Genomic DNA, 21,941 nt, shown 5'->3' with positions numbered 1-21,941 from the left:
TGAGTTGTTTTATTTGCAATTTTCCCTTTTTATACTACCAGCAGCTATGCTATATTAATATAAACAAGATGATGCCCATGGCGTTTTTAAAATCCTACAGGAACTCTTTGATTACCAGGAAAAAAGTACCTTAGTAATAGTTTTGCTATTGATTTCACATAGAAAAAAAACAGGATTTTAAACTACTAACTGCAACAATAATATAAAGTACCCGATAGGTCAATATGGCAATTAGGGTATGAGGCGGGGAAACACCCTGCACACCCATACTTCACCAGTGCTAACCTGCACTGGTTTAGCAAAGGGGCCTGTAATAAGTGTTTCAAATGCAATGGCACATTTGAAAAGTTGTAAAGTGAAAAGAAACGGGTGAAGTCGAAAGAAAAGCTTGTTTTATTATTCATAAAAGCAATTTATTCGATTATACCGCATACAAATATTATTTCATTCTATAATAATTTAAAATACACATTTAATTCACAATTTGCTTAACACTAAGGTCGTCTAATTAATTTTATTGAATAAAAATTACTAATATCATAAACTTATCTCTCTTACTCGCAATGACTTTCTAAGCATGGACACATCGTGGCGTACAACACAAGAGCCCAAACATGGCACACGTTTCTAAATTCACCCTATGTAGCTTCAACTGCTCCATTTATACATTCCCGCTAACATTCAAGTCCTGTAAACTAACCTCAGTGATTAAGCCGCAATGTAAATCGATTATTGCACTCGAAGCTGAATAAGGTGATTTTAGAAGCAAACTTGAACAAAAAATGGAATGGAGTAGTGTAGCACTATTAATTTTTGTTATTTCTTTGAGAGATTTTTCGTTTTTGTAAATATGAAACTATTATACTATATCTATACTATATCTATACTATATAAGTATTATACTATTCTGCTCGTGCTGATTCACTGACTGACTGACTAACTGACTCATTTGATCACCTCTTCTGTAAAATTTTGTATGTTTTTTTTTTACCGATGGTTTCGTATAGAGGACAAAAAATGATCCGGAGGAAAAATATGGATAGAGCTGATGATTTCGGTGAGGAGCACGGCCAGGGTATTGAAGATAGGTGGGGGGTGCTCGAACAAATGTCACTCAGAACTTCATCCAATTGACAGGGAGCTGAAAAATAAAACCAAAATGGCGGATTCAAGATGGGCCTTGAATCAAGATGGCCAAAGGCCTCCCACCAGCCAACCTAAACCAATTAAGAAAAATCTCAATCGGCCCAGCCGGGAATCGAACCCGGGACCCTCGTCATACAAATCCACCGCGTTACCACTGCGCACTGGAGGTCGTCAAAAGATCTATCTATACATATAATAAAATTGTAGAAAAGTGGTGTCTGTACAATGGAAATATATAAAAAAAGTAGCAGGGGTTGTTAATAATAACAACCCCTGCTACTTTTTTTTTATCGATGCCGAACCCGAAATTGTAATAAATTTTTTTTTGTCTGTTTGTCTGTGTGTTTGTGCACGCTAATATCAGAAACGGCTTATTCGATTTAGATACGGTTGTCACTAATATATTGTAGTAAGCTTCACTTAACATTTAGTGTTTATTTCATGTCAATCGGTTCATAAATAAAAAAGTTATGTCAATTTAAAGAATCACGGCGAGCATTTTTAACGTACAGACACACGCCTCGCGCCTGAGCGTCCGTGGCTATATAAAGCGCGCTGAGAGCCATTCCACGCGAACGAAGTCGCGGGCACAGCTAGTAATAAAATAAATGTGATACAATAATGGCCAATAGATTTTACATTGAACAAAAAAAAGCTACTCCACAGTTTTGTTTTTCCGACATTCGTGACGCGCCCTTCCATCTGTCTCTTTCCGATGTGCGTGAGAGAAAGGAATGGGAACATTGTAAATAATTTTAGATATTTCTAGTGTTTTCAATGGTTTTACTAAATATTTTACACTTTTTCGCATGTTATCTTACGTAAATAAAATTAACTTACCGGTGGTAAGTCACACCATCTCTTTTCTGCGTCGTTAACGTATTATTTTGGCACTTTTTGATCGCGCATTTAGGCGTCTTGACAGCTTTGCAGTCAACATGCGACTAATGAAGAAAGTGTGCTTACACCGAGTATAAGCACACTTACTTGGTCCCTTGTTATGCGCGCCAGTGCGATGTCCTTGCTTAGAAAGTCATTGCTTACTCGAGTCTTTCTGCACATGCATTTAGGTTTTTAATAATCCTGTGGGAACTCTTTGATTAACCGAGACAAAAAATAGTCTATGGTCACTTTCCGTCTTCAGGTCTTTAATTGTTCTATGCAGTACTATGCACTTCGTCTGTGGTGGCGTTTGCTGGCGCGCGTGTTGTGACTTTTTGGAGTGTTTTTTTGTTAGAAGTGGCCGGTTTTTGTGTTCTGGTGGTGTCCATTGCTGGTGGAACTGACTGGGAAGCGCTCTAAAGGGGCGCCGCGTGTATGTCGGCGGGCGCCGGCACAGACGGAGTCCATACTTATACATATAGTTTCCTTAACTTGTAAATAACTACAAACTTGACATTGGCTAATCAGTGTAAAGCCAGACGAGAGAAAAAAAAATTGTTCTATACTCGTGCAAAAATCACGCTGTTCTTTGCTCCGTTGCGTCGTGATTGAGAACAAATAAAACATAAAAAATTTTCAAAAGAAAAATAAAACCGACTTCAAAAACCAAAAACACTAAAAAGTAGAAAATATTTTTTGTTTAGCTACACATGTAATGTACCTAGGTATGAAGTCGAGCGAGCATATTAAAACAAAATTAGAAATCCAAGAGTGAAGCTCGCCCGACTTCATACCTAGGTACATTACATGTGTAGCTAAACAAAAATTATTTTCTACTTTTTAGTGTTTTTGGTTTTTGAAGTCGGTTTTATTTTTCTTTTGAATTTTTTTTATTTCACAATTTTTAGTGGCCCCACTGTACTATAATATGCTATGCCCAGTTAAAACCCTACTGTTTACTAAGCTATTACAGTGATCGCGAGCAATTTGCTCTTATCCATTGAGGAGTTCTGTTCTCCATCTCCGAAGATATTCATCAGATCTTCACTAAATTTATATGGGACCACCTGCACAGTATACCCTTTCAAACAAAAAAAAAAAATTTTCCAAATCGGTCCAGGGGTCTTTGAGTAATCGGGGAACATACATAAAAAATAAAAAAAATAAAAAAAAGATCCCGACGAATTGAGAACCTCCTCCTTTGGAAGTCGGTTAACAAACATTATCGCATTTATAACATGGGTATAGTGATGCGAAAGTGCCTTCAAACACGCCGCAACGGATCGACGTGGTTTTATGCATGGGTATAATTTAAAACCATCCATCAAAAGTAATACAATTGTACCTACTTTGAATAAATTATAATATTGACTTTGACCCAAAGAGTGACAAAGACAACTTTTATCGTGAAAAATCAGTGGATTTTAAGTCTCAAGTCCACGCGGACGTTGTCGCGGGTACTAGTATACTTACTATACGTTCCAACTAAGAAGATCACCACTAAAAATGAAAAGCGATGTTAAACTTGCTTTGAGATTTTTTTAAGTCTGTCTGTAATATTCCAGATTTCCATTAAAATATTCAGTTTCAAAGTTAATAGGATTCCAAGAATTTCCATTCAAATCTTTAAAACTAGTTGTTTTTGTTGATTCTCTTTTAAAATTAAAACAATAAAATATAAACAATACTGAAATCTTATTTTGATATAATTAATATTGATCTTTTCAGTTGAAATTAACATTAGGAGTAAAAGCTCAAATTAAAACATAAAATCTGTGATGCTGCTAAAATTATTATTATTCACTTAAAAAAATTAAATATACAATTTCGTAGCTATACGTTTTAGGAACTACTTGTAGTATTTATAATCTGTCTGTTATTTTCCAGATTGCTGTTAAAATATTCCATTTCAAAGTCACAGGTTTCAAGAATTTACATTCAAATCTTTAAAAATAATTATTTTTATTGATTTCCTTTTAAAAGTAAACCAAAAAAAATTAAATGTTAAAACTAAAATCTTATTTGATAATTACTGATGATCTTTTCAGTAGAAATTCACATTATGAGTAAAAGCACAAATTAAAAAAATAAAAATCTGTGATGCTGCCATTATTATAATTATTTAGTCAGTATTATAAAAAAAAAACATTAAATATAAGTACATTAGTTTGAAGATTGAATAAAGGTTTAATTCGATTAACAATTTCATTACAAAAATATACAAAACATATTACTTAGTTTAGAACTTAATACGCTATAGATCGTTTCATCGAATAGTACCTATGGCGTTATGTTGGCTCCCCTGTCTGTCCAAGTCATTGGCACCATATTTGCATAAGAAGACGCAGATTTTGTTTATTTTCATTTGATTTTCCTGAATGAATGAAATGAAAATCAAATGAAAATAAACAAAATCTGCGTCTTCTCATGCCAATATGGTGCCAATGATCACCCAACAGACAGGGGAGCCAACATAACGCCATAGGTACTATTCGTTGAAACGATCTATACTATGGTGTAAGCGCGAGGGTACATTTTCACTTCTGTCGAGTGTTGAGTTATTATGTCATCTCACAGATTTTATTGCACAAAAGTCAAGTTTACTTAAATTAATTAGCGAAAATATTGCGAACCACAAAACTGCAGTATGAGAATCGATCTCTTTCGGGAGAAATCGGATTATGTGGGATTTCTATCTATTAAAACCCCATCGGACTCTAGATAAATATTGGTTACCAAACACTTCTATCTGGATTTACAGGTGGATCTCAAAATGACGAAAAATTACGTCTGTAGCCTCGGAACCCTCGAAGTCTGACTCGCGCTTGGCCGGGGATTTTTGTGATATGACCATAAATTAACAGTTTTCGGATACCTGGCAAATTTCATACTCTAAGTCAACGGGAAGTACCCTATAGGTTTTCTTGATAGACACGAGAGACGGACTGACAGACAAACAGACAGAAAACAAAGTGATCCTATATGGGTTCCGTTTTTCCGTACAGAACCCTAAAAATGCGACTGTAGTACGGAACTCGCGAGTCTGACTCGCACTTGGCCGATTTTTTACACTGTATTACTAGTTTTATATATGAGGGATAAGATCCGTAATGAGGAGAACCAAGGTCACTGACATAGCCCAAACTATTAGCAAGCTGAAGTGGCAGTGCAGGGCAGGCCATGCCTGGCGTAGAGGCGATGGCCGTTGGAGCTGGAAAGTCCTCGAGTGGAGACCGCGTAGTGTGGGACGCCCTCCAGCACGATGGACCGACGATATAAAGCGGCTGGCGGGATGTGGCTGGATGAGGAAGGCTGAGGACCGGGTGTGGTGGCGCTCTTTGGGGAAGGCCTATGTCCAACAGTGGACGTCCACGGGCTGATGATGATGATGACTACTTGTTTTAACAGTCAACCTCCGTTGGTCCCAGGTTCGGTGTCCGCTACCTGGGCTTGTGGGTCCGGAGATGCCTCAGAGCGCAGCGCGCGGCAGTGCCCTTCGCGATGCGGTAGTTTCGGCCGATGCCTTTAAACGCGCCGCGGCCGAACACCTCGACACACACGCGGACGCGACGGCCGTCCGCTAAGCGCTCCGGTTTACTGTAAATAAACAAAAATTACACGTTTTTAAGGTAATCAAGTGGGGTATCATATGAAAGGGCTTTATCTGTACATTCTAAAACAGATTTTTGTTTATTTTTATGAATAAGTTTTTGATTTATCGTGCAAAATGTCGAAAAAAATACTCGAGTACGGAACCCTCGGTGCGCGAGTCAGACTCTCACTTGGCCGGTTTTTTAATATTACTGTATATATTAGGTTCAGTAATTCAGAAGTTTTAAAGCTGTGAGACGGAACGGACAAGTGTAATTTCACTCAAGTAGACAGACTCAGACAGCTCGCTTTGCTCGGTTCAAAACTGCCCCACAACTTACAAGTTAGCCCGCTACCGTCTAAGACTGCATCTCCACTTACCACCAGGTGAGATCACAGTCAAGCGCTAAGTCGCGCCTAAAGAAGTTTTACTTTAGAAATACTCACCCAAACTTAGCGGTGTCAGGTTCGGCCTCCAATAGTTCTCTGACGGGTGACTTGGGTGCGGCCGCGCTGAACGCATCCAACTCTGCACCCAGTAATCCACCCACCGACCTCCAAACTGCACCCAGGGACATTCCTGGACATATGGTAATTTTGAATTTGATGAACATAATAACAAGATTGACATGAGTTACTCACAAATTAGTCGATACTATAACTAATTTCTTAAACTGGACCCTTTCAAGTAAAGATTTTTATACAAACCTATGAGGATGATTGCTATTGGCGCAATTAAAGTGCTATAAGCCTACTTTGTCGTATTAGTTTACAAATTGCGAAAAACCAAATTAAATTTGTATTTCGCGAGCAGAACTGTGTCATGCACCTTGACAATCATGACTAATGTAACCTAAACCATAACAAGTGTAAATTAAAAATTTATAACAGCCCTGACAAGTGAAGGTTACAGTAACTAGAAAAGTGCTGATAACTTTCAAACGGCTGAATCGATTTTCTTGGATTATAGCTAAGAACACTCTCGATCAAGCCACCTTTCAAACAAAAAAAAAAACTAAATTAAAATCGGTTCATTACTTTAGGAGCTACGATGCCACAGACAGATACACACGTCAAACTTATAACACCCCTCTTTTTGCGTTGGGGGTTAAAAATAAAAAAAATTGATACCTGAATCCAAAAAGATAGCACCAGCAACCGACTCGAACAAATCCCCGAGAGCTTTTGGCACTTCCACATCTTCAGCTTGCTCCATTTCATCCTCTTGGATCAGGTAGTGCTATTCAAAGAAAGAGACAGATAGATGATGATGATTTTGATTTTATCCCTTTCAGGAAAGGCAAAGGTCGTAGACCATGCAGCCTGGTAAGTCGTAAATGATTGTTATTCTTATGTTTTTAAATATAAGGCAAAGCCTGTTCAGTCGTTTCTTATAATAATTTTTTTTTTCTTTAATCTTCAAAGATTCATCTGAATGTCTTTTAAATATATCTTTATTTCTTTTTCCTTATCTCCGGTACAGGTCAAAGAGACAGATAGAAATTCTTTTTTTTCCTCTCTCGTCTGGATTTTACACAGATTACACAGATTTTTTTTCACAGATTAGCCAATGTCAAGTTTGTAGTTATTTACAAGTTAGGGAAGGACTTCGTCTGTGGTGGCGTTTGCTGGCGCGCGTGTTGTGACTTTTTGGAGTGTTTTTTTTGTTAAAACTGACTGGAAAGCGCTCTAAGGGGGTGCCGTGCGTGTGTCGGCGAGCGCCGGCACAGACAGGGTGCATACTTGTATAGTTTAACTAACTTGTTACAAATAACTACAAACTTGACATTGGCTAATCTTTGTAAAGTCAGACGAGAGAAAAAAAAAAGTTAGGGAAACTATATGAGTATGGACTTCGTCTGCGCCGGCGCTCGCCGACACACGCGTGGCGCCCCTTTAGAGCGCTTCCCAGTCAGTTCCACCACCAAAAAACACCAGTGAAACACAAAACCCGGCCACTTTTAACAAAAAAAAAAACACTCCAAAAAGGCACAGCACGCGCGCCAATCGCCAACACAGAGAAGTCCTCAGAAACTCTATATTGCACGCAAAACGAGAAAAAACCGGTCAAGTGCGAGTAGGACTCGTACACAGAGGGTTCCGTACCATCTTACAAGAAACACTATTTTTTGTAACGTTACCATTCACGGTTTTCGGATTTTTCCCTTTACTTGTGCTATAAGACCTACCTACCTATTTGCCAAATTTCACGATTCTAGGTCGACGGGAAGTATACTATGTATTTTGCTTCCCGTGAAGAGTCGTGCCAGATACGCTAGACAGACAGACAACGATAAGGGATCCTTTTTTCGATCCAGACCCCGAAGAGAAGATACAGACCCCTAAAAATACAAAGAAACCTTTTTTTTTATTCAGATGCAGTTTAAGATGGAAGCGAGTTAACCTGGAAAGGGTATGTCAGTTTTCATTAAACCCATTCCTTTCCCTTCTTTGGTTTCTACACGGCATCGTACCGGTATGATAAATCGCTTGGCGGCACGGCTTTACCAGTAGGGTGGTAACTAGCCACGGCCGAAGCCTCCTACCAGACATCCTGAACATAGAGCTCTTACCTCTTCACTAATAGAGTGGCCATTCTCCTCTTGAATCTTGACATATTTGGTCAAAACTTCGTTTAGACCTGGCGACATGTGTCTGAAGTACCTGAAAATAATTAAATAGATTTAACGCGCGTTCACATTAATATCGTAACTGTCGTGTGTGAACGGATCTAATAAACTGTAATATGTTAATCTAGCACATTGTAACAACCGCCGAGTTTCTTGCTGGTTCTTCTCGGTAGGAACGGCATTCCGAACCAGTAGTAGATGATTTTGACGATTCAAAAGCACTTGAATAAAAATATATCCTATTATATTCTATTGTAAAAAAAACAGGAACCCTTATAGGATCACTTCGTTGTCTGTCTGTCTTGTCTGTCTGTCATGTCTGGCAAGACCCATTAATGCAATCAAAAGCTATAGGGTACTTCCCGGCGGTTGCTCTTTTCAAGTGTTCAATTTACAATAATATGCCATACTATACAAGCAATTGCTGCCCCGCGTATTTTCTGTGGAGATACGGAACCCTGAAAAAGAAAGAAGAGAACTAACTTGTGGAATCCATGTCTTGCAGCGAGTGTGGCAAAGATGGTGTTATTGACTAATGCTGAGCGCAGATCCGTGAGCGCGCCGGGCGAGTGACGCCGCGGGTCCTCGTATAGGTGACGAGTTATGAGGTAATCTGGAACAATAGTTTTTTTTGACGTGACAACGTCTTATAATTCGATAGAGCCGGCTGCACGCACGAAAAAACATGACTCACGCGGCGTTACCTCGCTCTGAGGCGTTCCATGTAAGGCTTGAAGTGCAAGCGAGAGCGCGGAACGAGCGACAAAGAAGCACAATCGGCCTTTGTTGTCACGTTCAACTATCGTCAGTAAACCGATTTTACAGACAACCAATTTTTTTCTCTCTCGTCTGGCTTTACAAAGATTAGCCAATGTCAAGTTTGTAGTTATTTACAAGTTAGGGAAACTATATGTATAAGTATGGACTTCGTCTGAGCCGGCGCCCGCCGACATACACGCGGCGCCCCTTTAGAGCGCTTCCCAGTCAGTTCCACCACCAAAAACACCAGTAAAACAGTCCAAAAAGGCAGAGGACGCGCGCCAGCAAACACCAACACAGACGAAGTCTACAGGTACTGATAATTACTGGTAAGATACCATCAAAAGAACTACGATTTTTTTTAATCCTATTTTTTTTTAAAGTTCACACTATATCTATACTTTAATAAACAAAATTGAAGTGTCTATCTGTTTGAACGGGCTAATCTTCGGAATGGCTAAACCTATTTTGGCGGGACTTTCACAGACAAGTAGAGATTAACCAAGGAGTAATATATGTATATTGTATAGGCTACTTTTTTAACTGACTTTGAAAAATGGAGGAGTTGTGTTTTTCTACCTATGTACACAGATATCTCCGAGATTTCTGAACTGATTTGAGTAAGTAATTTTTTTTAAATCGATAAAGGAACTTTGCAACATTGTTCCATAAAAAATTTGGATTCCAACTCCTCAATCCTGATGCAGCAGGAGATCTGAGCAATCCACGCGGGCGAAGCTGCGGGCATCATCTAGTTGCAAATAAAACATTTGACTGACGCTAGAGATCAACGAAAGTTTCGTAAATAGGTCGCTCGGAATTCCACGCTACGTCGTAGGATGGGCATTGGCCCGAGTTTTGCATGGTATACAAAGCGGGTTTGAAAAATACCAAATCACTAAAACTACAAGATAAGGCAAATGGTTATTGGCAAGGGCGACAGATAAACAGTTTAACTAAGAATGATCCAAATCCAAGCTATTCAGTGGACATCTTTGACATATCTACGTCATACGTCCGATTTGAATCCGAGATATTCTCACGGATGTCGGAGAGAAATCGGATGACGGAAGTCGGAGCTAGTGCGTAAGCTACCATACAAATAGTTCTATAACTACTTCGGAACGTATTTTCACGGATTCGGATCGGATGCAGTGCATAATCGCCCTATGGATGCTTCTACTTACCCAATATAGCGTCTCCAAGGAACTCCAGTCTCTGATAGCAGTCTGTAAGCCGGTTTTTCTGATGCGAAGCGTGAGTTAGCGCTTGTAGCAGCAGAGAACGGTCCCTGAACCGATATTGAAGGGTTTTCTCCAACGCGTCGTAACCTAAATAAAGTAAATAAATCCATACTTAATATTATAAATTCGAAAGTTATCTGTCTGTCTGTTTGTCTGTCTGCTACCTTTTCACGGCCCAACTGTTTAACCGATTCTGACGGGTACAGAGTTAGCTTATACGGAACGGGCGTATGCTACTTTTATCCCGGATAATCAAAGAGTTCCCACGGGATTCCCAAAGACCCATCTGCTTAACCGATTTGTATGAAAGGTACCGAGGTAGCATGCGTCCCCGTAATTGACATAGGCAACTTTTTATCCCGGAAAATCAAACAGTTCACACGGGATCTTTAGTGACCTAAATAAGTTCAAAGTTTTCATAAAACGTAAACTGATTGAAAAATCCTATTACAATGTAAAAGATTATTTAAATTCTAAGAAAGCTTGGGAATGAGTTGCTTAACAGCTTTGATAGTTCTAATAAATTAAGTGATTTTGTGAAGTGGTGATAATAAAATAATAGAATACCCAGCTGAGTATGTTGTGGGCTCTTCTCAGACCTGTGCGCGTTTGGAACCCTCGTAGCTTTAGTTTTAAGTTTGCATAATTAATTATCACCACTATATCATCTTTCAGATCTAACAATTCTGACTATCAGAAGGCGTTTTAGTGTCTACTTCGAATAAATGATTTTGAGTTTGAATTTTGCATTGAAAATATGTGCCCTGCCCATTAGATTAGAATAGATTTTTTTTCCAATAAACTTTTACAAGTGCTTTTAAATCGTCAAATAATTTACCACTGGTTCGGAATGCCGTTCCTACCGAGAAGAACCAGCAAGAAATTCGGCGTTAGCCGCATTGCCACATCAGTTTCGCAACCCGTTGAGCTTTGTCGGTTACTCTGGTGCTCCCACCTGTAGGAGAACCAGAGTAACCAACATAGTTCCTAAACCATTGATGCTTACCAGATAACATTTGTTCCAATTCCCCTTCAGGGTCTTCAATGTATCGCAAAAGTGGAGACGGGGGCGCCTTCAGCTCACCAAAGATGGGCTTCGATTTTGAGTTTGAGTTTGAATTTTGCATTGAAAATAAGTAGGTTACTCTGGTGCTCCTACCTGTAGGAGAACCAGAGGAACCAACATAGTTCCTGAACCATTGATACTTACCAGATAACATTTGTTCCAATTCCCCTTCAGGGTCTTCAATGTATCGCAAAAGTGGAGACGGGGGCGCCTTCAGCTCACCAAAGATGGGCTTTGATTTTGAGTTTGAGTTTGAGTTTGAGTTTTGCATTGAAAATAAGTAGGTTACTCTGGTGCTCTTACCTGTAGGAGAACCAGAGGAACCAACATAGTTCCTGAACCATTGATGCTTACCAGATAACATTTGTTCCAATTCCCCTTCAGGGTCTTCAATGTATCGCAAAAGTGGAGACGGGGGCGCCTTCAGCTCACCAAAGATGGGCTTTGATTTTGAGTTTGAGTTTGAGTTTGAGTTTTGCATTGAAAATAAGTAGGTTACTCTGGTGCTCCTACCTGTAGGAGAACCAGAGTAACCAACATAGTTCCTGAACCATTGATGCTTACCAGATAACATTTGTTCCAATTCCCCTTCAGGGTCGTCAATGTATCGCAAAAGTGGTGACGGGGGCGCCTTCAGCTCACCGAAGATGGGCTGAAAAAACAAAACTACTTAACGTGTGTAGGAACTTCACAACCTTGTTCCTCCTTCATCAACATTAGCTGTAAATTATTAACGAGTAAAAACCGGCCAAGTGCGAGTCAGTCTCGCGCACCCAGGGTTCCGTACTTGGGTATTTTTCCGACATTTGCTCGATAAATCAAAAACTATTACGCATAAAAATAAATAAAAATCTGTTTTAGAATATACAGGTAAAGCCCTTTCATAAGATACCCCACTTCGTATAGTTATCTTATTTTAAAAATTGAAACACATTTTAATTTTTTTTCTGTGATGTAACCACAAATTCGCGGTTTTAGGAGATTTTTTCCTTTACTTGTGCTATAAGACCTACCTACCTGCCGAATCTCATTATTCTAGATCAACGGGAAGTCGGTTAAACGGAGGTGTCTTTGAGAATCCTGTGGGAACTCTTTGATTTTCCGGGATGAAAAGGCAGCCTATATCCGTCCCCGGGATGTAAGCTAACTCTGTGCCAAACATCAAAATCGGTTAAACTATTGGGCATTGAAAAGCTAGCAAACAGACAGACAGACAGGACACACATTTATAATATTAGTATGGATGGACTATGGATCAAACATGCTTTTGAGGCACATACCTGCATCCACCTCCCCTCTTTGTCCCGGTAAGGCCTCAAAGCCCCCACAGGTCTGCCAGGCCAGCCCCAATCCGGTTCTGGGGCACTTAACTCAGGGTCAGTCTCCTCATCATCAGAACAGCACGAGTCTGATGATATTGGCTCCACGGGTTTGGACGTTACCGGTTTCTGAGGGCAAAAGAACATTCTAGGGATGACGAAAATAAAAGTATTTAGATGGATGCGACGGGTCTGCCCGCGAAATTCAAATTTTATTTGATTTTCGCAATTTGTAATACGACAAAGTAGGCTTATGACATTCTATTTGCGACAATAATAGCTTTGCTCTAGGTCATTTAAGGGATAAATAAATTCAGAAATGGAATGAAATATTTAACACCAAAAGTGGGATAAAACATTTAACATCAAGAATGGGATGAAATGTTTAACATTATAATCCGCGAAGAGAAATTAATATAGCTCTCTCTCTCTCTGTTACGTAATCCCATACAAATGATAAAGAAAAAAAACTTCGTGGGCGAAACTAAGTTTTCTAATTGAATTTCGAATGCTTTGTGAAAACATGTTTCTGAATGGTTAATGTCTCAAATTGGTTAACGTCCAATGAAATTTTTGTCTTTATCATTTGTAAGGGATTGTAACAGAGAAAGCACTATACTTCTTTCTTCTTTCCACAGATAGAGTATAGAAATGGAATGAAATGTTTAACATCAGAAGTGGGATGGGCTTCGTCTGTGTTGGTGTTAGCTGGCGGGCGTGCTCTGCCTTTTTAGAGTGTTTTTTTTTTTGTTAAATCTAATTGGAAAGCGCTCTAAGAGGGTGCCGTGCGTATGTCGACGAGCGCCGGCACAGACGGGGTTCATACTTGTATAGTTTAACTAACTTGTTACAAATAACTACAAACTTGAATTGGCTAATCTTTGTAAACCCAGACGAGAGAGAAAAAAAAAGAAGTGGGATAAAAGGAAGCCTATCATCAAGAGAATTGGTATAACACAATACCTGTACGATCTTGCTTTCCTCCACTTTTTCAGTTTGCGCGCGGATCACATAGGGATGGTTATCGGGCAGAGGCAGGGTGTGGCTGGGCAGCACTCTGATGCCCAGCCAAGACATGAACAGCAGAGCACCCCTGGGACCGCACTCTAATAGATAGGCACCTATTAGTGCTTCCACGCAATCTGCTATTGATTTATCTGTGAGAAAAAAGAAAAATAGTTTTTTTTTTTGTGTTTCGTACCTCAAATGTAAATTGTGGGTAAAAACCAATTATGGGTCTAATGGCCTGAAATAAAAGTTTATTTATTTATTTAAAAGGAAAGAAGGAACCCTTATAGGATCACTTCTTTATCTGTCTGTGCGTCTGTCTATCGTATCTGTCAAAAAATCTCTATAGATTTAGTAACTCCCGTTCAATTCAATTCAATTAAACTTTTAAGTGCTATTGAATCATGAAAACTGGCAGGTCAGTAGGTCTTATAGCACACGTAAGGGGAAAAATCCGGAAACCGTGAATTTGTGGTTTCATGTAAAAATAATGAAACTAGAGGATGCCCGCGACTTCATCCGCGTGGAATAAGTTTTTAAAGATCCCGTGGGAATTGTTTGATTTTCCGGGATAAAAAGTAGCCTATGTCCGTCCCGTCCCTGGGATATAAACTAACCGTTGGGCCGTGAAAAGGAGAAGACAGCCAGACACACTTTCGCGTTTATAATATTAAGTATGGATAAGTATTTTCAACTTTCAAAGATAACTATACCAATTGGAGTATCATTTGAAAGGGCTACCTGTACATTCTAAAACAGATTTTTTTTTATGCATAATAGTTTTTGATTTATCATGCAAAATGTCGGAATAATACCCAAGTATGGAACTGAGTCTGACTCGTATTTGGCTGGTTTTTATCCCGGAATCTTCTTTGATTGCTCCCACGGAATTTTTAAAATCTAAATTCACGCAGACGAAGTCGCGGTTTGCTTTAATTACCTGGTATACTATGTTGTGTGATCAGGTTGTAAGGTATGAAACACCCTGTACTGTCGACCGGCGCGTCTGGATTCTGCATCGGCTCTTTCGTGTCACCCTGTGTATACACACAAAATTTTCAAAAAATATTGCATAAATGTTTTTTTGGGTTCCGCACCTAAAACGGACAAAAGAACCATTTTAGGATCTCTTCTCAGATGGACAGACAGACAGACAGATAGACACTGTCTGTCTGTCTATCTGTCCATTTGTCGTGGCTGTGAATAAAACCTAGGGTTAAGGTACGTCCTAGAATCCTGAAATTTGGCAGGTAGGTAGGTCTTATCTTATAGCACAAGTAAAGAAAAAATCCGAAAACCGAGAATTTATGGTTATATCATACAAAAAAAAATTTAAATCGTGTTCACGAATAATTCAATTCACTTAACCACATATAGACAGTTATTAAATTGCAAATTCTACATAGAGGTGGTTAGGAATATCCTGTACGATGATAGTATGGAACCCTTAGGGCCGGCGCGCATATGGCGGAGCGCAGCGCAGAACATGCCCGCCAAGTTTTCTAATCGCGTGAAACATTACGCGAATTTGTATCAGAGAACGCGCGAGCACGCGCGGGACTGCGCGCGGATGCGCGAGTATCCGCACGGATGCACAATTGATTTTAAATATTATTTCAATGAGGACAATATCTATACTAATATTATAAAGAGGAAACCTTTGTATTTTTGTATGTTTGTATTGAATAGGCTCAAAAACTACTGGACCGATTTCAAAATTTCTTTTACCATTACTTAGAGGGATTCTTCCGAATTCGTATAGGCTATATTTTATCCCGGAAAATAGAAAAAATAAATGTCCACCCGTGCGAAGCCGGGGCGGGTCACTAGTCGATAATAATCTGACTGAAAAATGCTCTGCGCTGCGCTCCGCCATATGTGCGCCGGCCCGGGCCCTTAGTGTGCGAATCCGACTAGCATTTGACCGGTTTGTTTTAAAGCACCGGATTCTGAGAGGAGACCCGTGCTCAGTAGTGCGCCGGCGACGGGTTAAAATGATGATACTCACAGTAAGGCTAGGTTGTAGTGTAGGCGGGGGTTTGTGGCAGGGTGGTAACCAGTTGTCATGGGGTTCAAACTTGGATGCGATCATTCTTGCCCCCAGTCGCTTGTTGCGACCCAACCTGTATAGGTTCAGATTTGAAACCTGGAAAAATTCAACAAATTTAGCCATTTGAATGAATGAATAAATTTATTAACCTCGACCCAAAAAGAGGGGTGTTATAAGTTTGACGTGTGTATCTGTGTATCTGTCTGTGGCATCGTAGCGCCTAAACGAATGAACCGATTTTAATTTACTTTTTTTGTTTGAAAGGTGGCTTGATTGAGAGTGTTCTTAGCTATAATCCAAAAACATTGGTTCAGCCGTTTAAGAGTTATCAGCTCTTTTCTAGTTTTCTTGTAGAAAAGAAGGTTAGATAACCGTTAGGTTCATAATATTATGTCAATTGACAAATGTCAAGCTGTCAAGATGGACGTTGCCTTGATACATAATTATTTATTTGAAAATGATGTTTTGGAAAACTCAAATACTTTGGATCGTAGGCGCGGAATAGTCCAAGAAAATCGGTTCAGCCGTTTGAAAGTTATCAGGTCTTTTCTAGTTACTGTAACCTTCACTTGTCGGGGGTGTTATAAATTTTTAATTTACACTTGTTTTAAGTACTTTCTTGTGCTCTGTGATTTATTTTATGCTTGTGTCACTTATTATACAGGCTGTCATCAGAACGCTAGCAAAAACGAAGACAAGTGATAGTACTGATGATTACTGATAACGAAAAATCCTGTATTTTTAAAAGCTCACAATGTATTGCAAATAAAACATCTGACTGACGCCAGACGTCAACGAACGTTAATTAGATATGTAAGTGTCACGACACGCGGGTTCAATGCCTCGTCGTAGTAGTCGTATGCCTCTTCAATGTCCCACACATTAACCCCGAGTTTCGCACGCTATACATAGCGAGTTTGAAAAATACTAAAACTACAAGTATAAGGCAAATGGTTATTGCTATTGGATTGTGTTTAGGTAGTATAATAATAGTGCTAGTTTTTCCTTGCTTTCTAACAACACCCTGTATAAAACAGCTTGTAGGTCAGTTATTATGCATGCATACCTGTTTGCTGCGCATATGCGACAGTTTGCCTTCATGCACAGCGGGGTGTGCGCAGTACAAGTATGCAGTGATGGCAAACTTCAGGAAACTGTCGCCTATGGTCTCCAGACGTTCTAGGTTTATGCCGTCATTTGCGTTTGACATTGTTAATGCCTGAAATATAAAGAAAAATCATTTATTGAAAGAAAGAAGAACCGGCCAAGAGCGGGTCAGACTCGCGCACTGAGGGTTCCGCACTCGGGTATTTTTTTCCGACATTTTTCACGATAAATCAAAAACTATTATGCATAAAAATAAATGAAAATCTGTTTTAGAATGTGAAGCCTTTTCATGATACCCCACTTGGTATAGTTATCTTACTTTGAAAATTGAAAATACTAATTATTATTTAACACATTTTGATTTTTTTTTGTGATGTAACCACAAATTCACGGTTTTCGGATTTTTTCCTTTACTTGTGCTATAAGACCTACCTACCTGCCGAATTTCATTATTCTAGGTCAACGGGAAGTACCCTATAGGTTTTCTTGACAGACACGACAGATGGACAGTGTCTAAAAATCTGGAATTATAATGGCCAATAGTAAACATCTACAAACAAAGTTAGTTTTGCGGTTCTTAAACAAAAGTATAATATTACCATTTTACTTCTTCTGTAGTACGGAACCCACTTAGCCGGTTTTTTGACAACTTTTGACAGCTCAACGATTTAAAAAAAAACTCACCTGTAAAATTACACTAGGACTCGGCCCAGGATGCCCCTTCAAATCTGGCTGATAATCAAAATCGAATTCCTCTCCATTTTGACCCTTACCGTCCATATAATAAGGCTTATATTCGTTCACGTCTGACCAACTATTGACTATTTCTTGATACTTTTCCTTCGAATCAAATCCTATATTGACTACCTTTTCATTGACAAATTCTGGAGAATCTATGTCAACGTCTTTCATTGAGAAGCAGTTTAATTTTTTAATTTCTTCATCTGGCAAAGACTTTTTCAGTTCAGCCAGTAAATATCTTTTGTTTTTCTCAATAGTTTCCAAAGTTATTTCTTCATTTGTTAAGTCTATTACATTGTTGTATGGAAACATTTCTTGTATTTTGGTTTTTAAATCATCTGCTATTTTTGTTTTGTCTATGTTTTTAGTTAAACACTCTTTATTATCTATTTTTGTTTTGTTATCTATAATCTTCGTCTTATCTATTTTTCTATGGAACTCATTTATTTTTGGATCATCTTTTCTTTTGCTTTCAAAGATTTCTGTATCTTTAATAAGAGAACATTCCTCAGTATTTACATTAAGTTCTTTTCTATTATGATTAGAAAGAAAAGTACTTTTTATTTTTTCATCGCTTGCGTTACATTTCAATGTCTCTTTATTTACAATATCTAGATTTTCTTTGACATCATGATCTTTGCAATTTTCTCGTCTTAATTTTTCATCAACCTGGTTTTTCGTAGTTAAACTTTTCATAGTTGTTCTATTATCACAGATGTTATCACAGATGTTATCCAAGCTGTCTTTTATATCACTTTGCGTACCCGTATTTACATTTTCCGATACAATAGTATCACATTTTAATCCAACTTCATGTACAGGATTCATTTTATAATTTGATTCATTTAGTTCTTTACTTATTTCGAATTCATTTACAAGTATATCTATTTTCTTTTCTTCTTCTGGACTTATAATTGCATTTTCTTTATCATTTATATCATCATGTATTAGATTTTCGTTAGCTTTGTTGTGATTAACTAGTTTGTCTTTGATAGATGTATTTGAATTTTTTTCTACTTCTTTGGCAGGTTCTGGTAGTAGGTCTACGATGGGTCTGTCTTTGGTTATTAAATTACCGTTTTCTTTGATTTCTTTTTTATGTTTTGCGACTGATTTTCGGAAATTATATACATACTGAAACAAATAAGAGTATTGAATTTTTAATAGTTTAGGGGCGCAATAAATGATAAAAAGGGTGGAATAAATGGTAAAGGTAGCAGACCAGGTGGGGTAGAATCAACAGTTTAGGGGAGGGTAGAATCAACGGTATAAGGGTTTGGACTGAATGATTAAGAAGGGGAAAGTACAATCCAATGGTTTAGGTGTGTAGAATCAAAGTTTTAGGAGGGTAGAATCTTAGACGAAACGGAGACGGAAAAATTTGTAGGGGAAGGAGGGGAAAGTTACGAGATAATGGGAAGTCCATCAGTGGGACCCCTGCTCTCAAGACGCGTGTATACTCGGTCAGATCTCGCTCGTCGTCAAGCTTGTCTGGTTGCGGTGCGGGGGCGATGGGTTGCCGCCTATCCAGGTCCACGGCTTCCGCTTCGTGAGCGGTGTAATAGAGGAAGGAGAGGGAAAAGTTAAAGATAAGTAAAGACATACCTCCATCGGTGGGACCCCTGCTCTCAAGACGCGTGTATACTCCGTCAGATCTCGCTCGTCGTCAAGCTTGTCTGGTTGCGGTGCGGGGGCGATGGGTTGCCGCCTATCCAGGTCCACGGCTTCCGCTTCGTGAGCGGTGTAATAGAGGAAGGAGAGGGAAAAGTTAAAGATAAGTAAAGACATACCTCCATCGGTGGGACCCCTGCTCTCAAGACGCGTGTATACTCCGTCAGATCTCGCTCGTCGTCAAGCTTGTCTGGTTGCGGTGCGGGGGCGATGGGTTGCTGCCTATCCAGGTCCACGGCTTCCGCTTCGTGAGCGGTGTAATAGAGGAAGGAGAGGGAAAAGTTAAAGATAAGTAAAGACATACCTCCATCGGTGGGACCCCTGCTCTCAAGACGCGTGTATACTCCGTCAGATCTCGCTCGTCGTCAAGCTTGTCTGGTTGCGGCGCGGGGGCGATGGGTTGCCGCCGCTCAAGGTCCACGGCTTCCGCTTCGTGAGCGGTCTTGTATTCGATTCGGACCCCCATTGCCGCTGCAAATGAGAAAAGTTTACAACGTGTAAAGTTACAACATGGGGTTATTCAAGGGGCGGACCAACATTATTTCTGAAAGGCCGACAACGCATCGGTGGTACCTCTGGTGTTGCAAATGTTCATGGGCGGCGGTAATCACTTAACATCAAGGTGACCTGCCTAAATATGCGTTTATAAAACGTCCGTTTGCTCGTTAATTTATTATTAAATAAAAGTTGAACAGCGACTTTTTTTAATCAAATTAAACCTTTAAGCTCTAGAGATATTCACATTGGGTGTACAAAAACCAAATTTAAATATAAATAATCAATTTTTAAGGTTCTGTACCTCAAAAGGAAAAAAGAAATATCTTTGCTGTCTGTCTGTATGTCCGTCTGTCTGTCAAGCAAACCTATAGGGTACTCCCCGTTGACTTAGAATCATGAAAGACAGGGAGGTAGGTCTTATAGGACGACTGTATTACGGAACCCTCGGTGCACGAGTCTGATTCGCACTTGACCGGTTTTTATTCAAGTACAAGTTAGCCGTGAACTTCGTCTGTGTTGGTGTTAGCTGGCGGGCGTGCTCTGCCTTTTTGGAGTGTTTTTTTGTTGAAACTGACTGGAAAGCGTTCTAAAGGGGTGCCATGCGTGTGTCGGCGAGCGCCGGCACAGACGGGGTCCATACTTGTATAGTTTCCCTAACTTGTTACAAATAACTACAAACTTGACATTGGCTAATCTTTGTACAGCCAGACGAGAGAGAAAAAAAAAGTTAGCCCTTGACTGCAATCTCACCTGGTGGCTGGTGGTAGCTGCTAGTAAACAATAAATCAAGATAAAGTTGAAAAGACTTACCATTGGAGTTTCGACTGCTGCAAAAGCCAGTCGTATCCGTGTCGTCGTCACTGCAGTCCGACATATCGGAGTCGTCGGTATCGAAATCACTGGAACATGATGTGATTAAAACAATCTCATGAAGTGAAGACTAGTGACGCAAAACAAAAAAAACCGGCCAAGTGCGAGTCAGACTCGCGCACCGAGGGTTCCGTACTCCGGTATTCTTTCCGACATTTTTGATCGTTAAATCAAAAACTATTATGCACTAGCCGATGCCCGCGACTTCGCCCGCGTGGATTTAGGTTTTTCGAAATCCCGTGGGAACTCTTTGATTTTCCGGGATAAAAAGTAGCCGATGTGCTAATCCAGGATATTATCTATCTCCCAGCCAAATCCGGCCACTAGTTTTTGCATTAAGGAGACAAACACACACACACACACACATACACACAAACTTTCGCATTTATAATATTAGTATGATAAAAACAAATAAAAATCTGTTTAGAATGTACAGGTAAAGCCCTTTCATGTGATACCCCACTTGGCATAGTTATCTTACTTTGAAAATTGAAACGCATTTTAATTTTTTTTTAAATGATGTAACCACAAATTCGCGGTTTTCAGATTTATTCCTGTACTGGTGCTATAAGACCTACCTACCAAATCATGATTCTAGGTCAACGGGAAGTACTCTATAGGTTTCTTAACAGACACGACGGACAGACGGACAGACAGACAGACAACGATGTGATCCTATAAGGGTTCCGTTTTTCCTTTTGTTCAACTTGATTGCTCATGTCATTTGTATGTAACAGAGAAAGCGCTATACTAACTTCTTTCCGTGGGTAAAGTACAGTTATAGTTATCATACCTGGATACATAGGAACAATCGCTGTCCGCCACTGAATACGCCCGGGATGGGTTAAATTGTCCTTTTGGCTTCTCAATAGGGTCCGACCAATTTGCACCTCCTAGGAAAAATAAATTATTTAGATGAAGTAAATTATTTGAATAAGATGAAGTTAAACAGTACTGAAACCCGACTACTACCCGCGAACTGCCGATACATAGTAATAAATCCATACTTAATATTATAAATGTGAAAGTGTGTCTGTCTGTCTGTCTGTCTGTCTGTCTGTCCGTCTGTCTGTCTGCTACCTTTTTACGGCCCGTAACCAACTCTTTCGAAATTTGGTACAGGGTTAGCTTATATCCCGGGGACGGACATAGGCTACTTTCTATCCCGGAAAATCAAAGAGTTCCCACGGGATTCCCAAAAACCCATCCGTTTAACCGATTTGTATGAAATTTGGTACAGAGGTAGCTTGCGTTCCTGTAATTGACACAGGCAACTTTTTATCGCGGAAAATCAAACAGTTCCCACGGGATCTTTAAAAAACTAAATCCACGCGGACGAAGTCGCGGGCATCCTCTAGT

The 21,941-nt window shown here is 39.5% G+C and overlaps 1 protein-coding gene across 1 annotated transcript in view; it reads right to left on the bottom strand.

The window, feature by feature from the left end:
* Positions 1-5,300: 5,300 nt before the first annotated feature.
* LOC123879648 (endoribonuclease Dcr-1) overlaps positions 5,301-21,941 on the bottom strand; it is a 51,319-nt gene continuing 34,678 nt past the window's right edge. Inside the window, exons 29-44 of the mRNA XM_045927474.1 lie at positions 21,376-21,475; positions 20,523-20,611; positions 19,519-19,685; positions 17,487-18,677; positions 16,762-16,914; positions 15,654-15,791; positions 14,586-14,682; positions 13,601-13,794; positions 12,599-12,766; positions 11,883-11,970; positions 10,196-10,339; positions 8,733-8,862; positions 8,193-8,283; positions 6,751-6,859; positions 6,067-6,199; positions 5,301-5,625 (exon numbers count right to left, since the gene is read on the bottom strand). Coding sequence (XP_045783430.1) covers positions 5,469-5,625; positions 6,067-6,199; positions 6,751-6,859; positions 8,193-8,283; positions 8,733-8,862; positions 10,196-10,339; positions 11,883-11,970; positions 12,599-12,766; positions 13,601-13,794; positions 14,586-14,682; positions 15,654-15,791; positions 16,762-16,914; positions 17,487-18,677; positions 19,519-19,685; positions 20,523-20,611; positions 21,376-21,475 — 3,149 coding nt within the window. The 3' untranslated portion in view covers positions 5,301-5,468. The remainder of the gene's footprint in view (positions 5,626-6,066; positions 6,200-6,750; positions 6,860-8,192; positions 8,284-8,732; positions 8,863-10,195; positions 10,340-11,882; positions 11,971-12,598; positions 12,767-13,600; positions 13,795-14,585; positions 14,683-15,653; positions 15,792-16,761; positions 16,915-17,486; positions 18,678-19,518; positions 19,686-20,522; positions 20,612-21,375; positions 21,476-21,941) is intronic.

This window comes from Maniola jurtina, chromosome 28, assembly GCF_905333055.1.
Source record: "Maniola jurtina chromosome 28, ilManJurt1.1, whole genome shotgun sequence".
Taxonomy (NCBI): domain Eukaryota; kingdom Metazoa; phylum Arthropoda; class Insecta; order Lepidoptera; family Nymphalidae; genus Maniola; species Maniola jurtina.
This window is presented reverse-complemented; position numbering and strand designations above follow the sequence as displayed.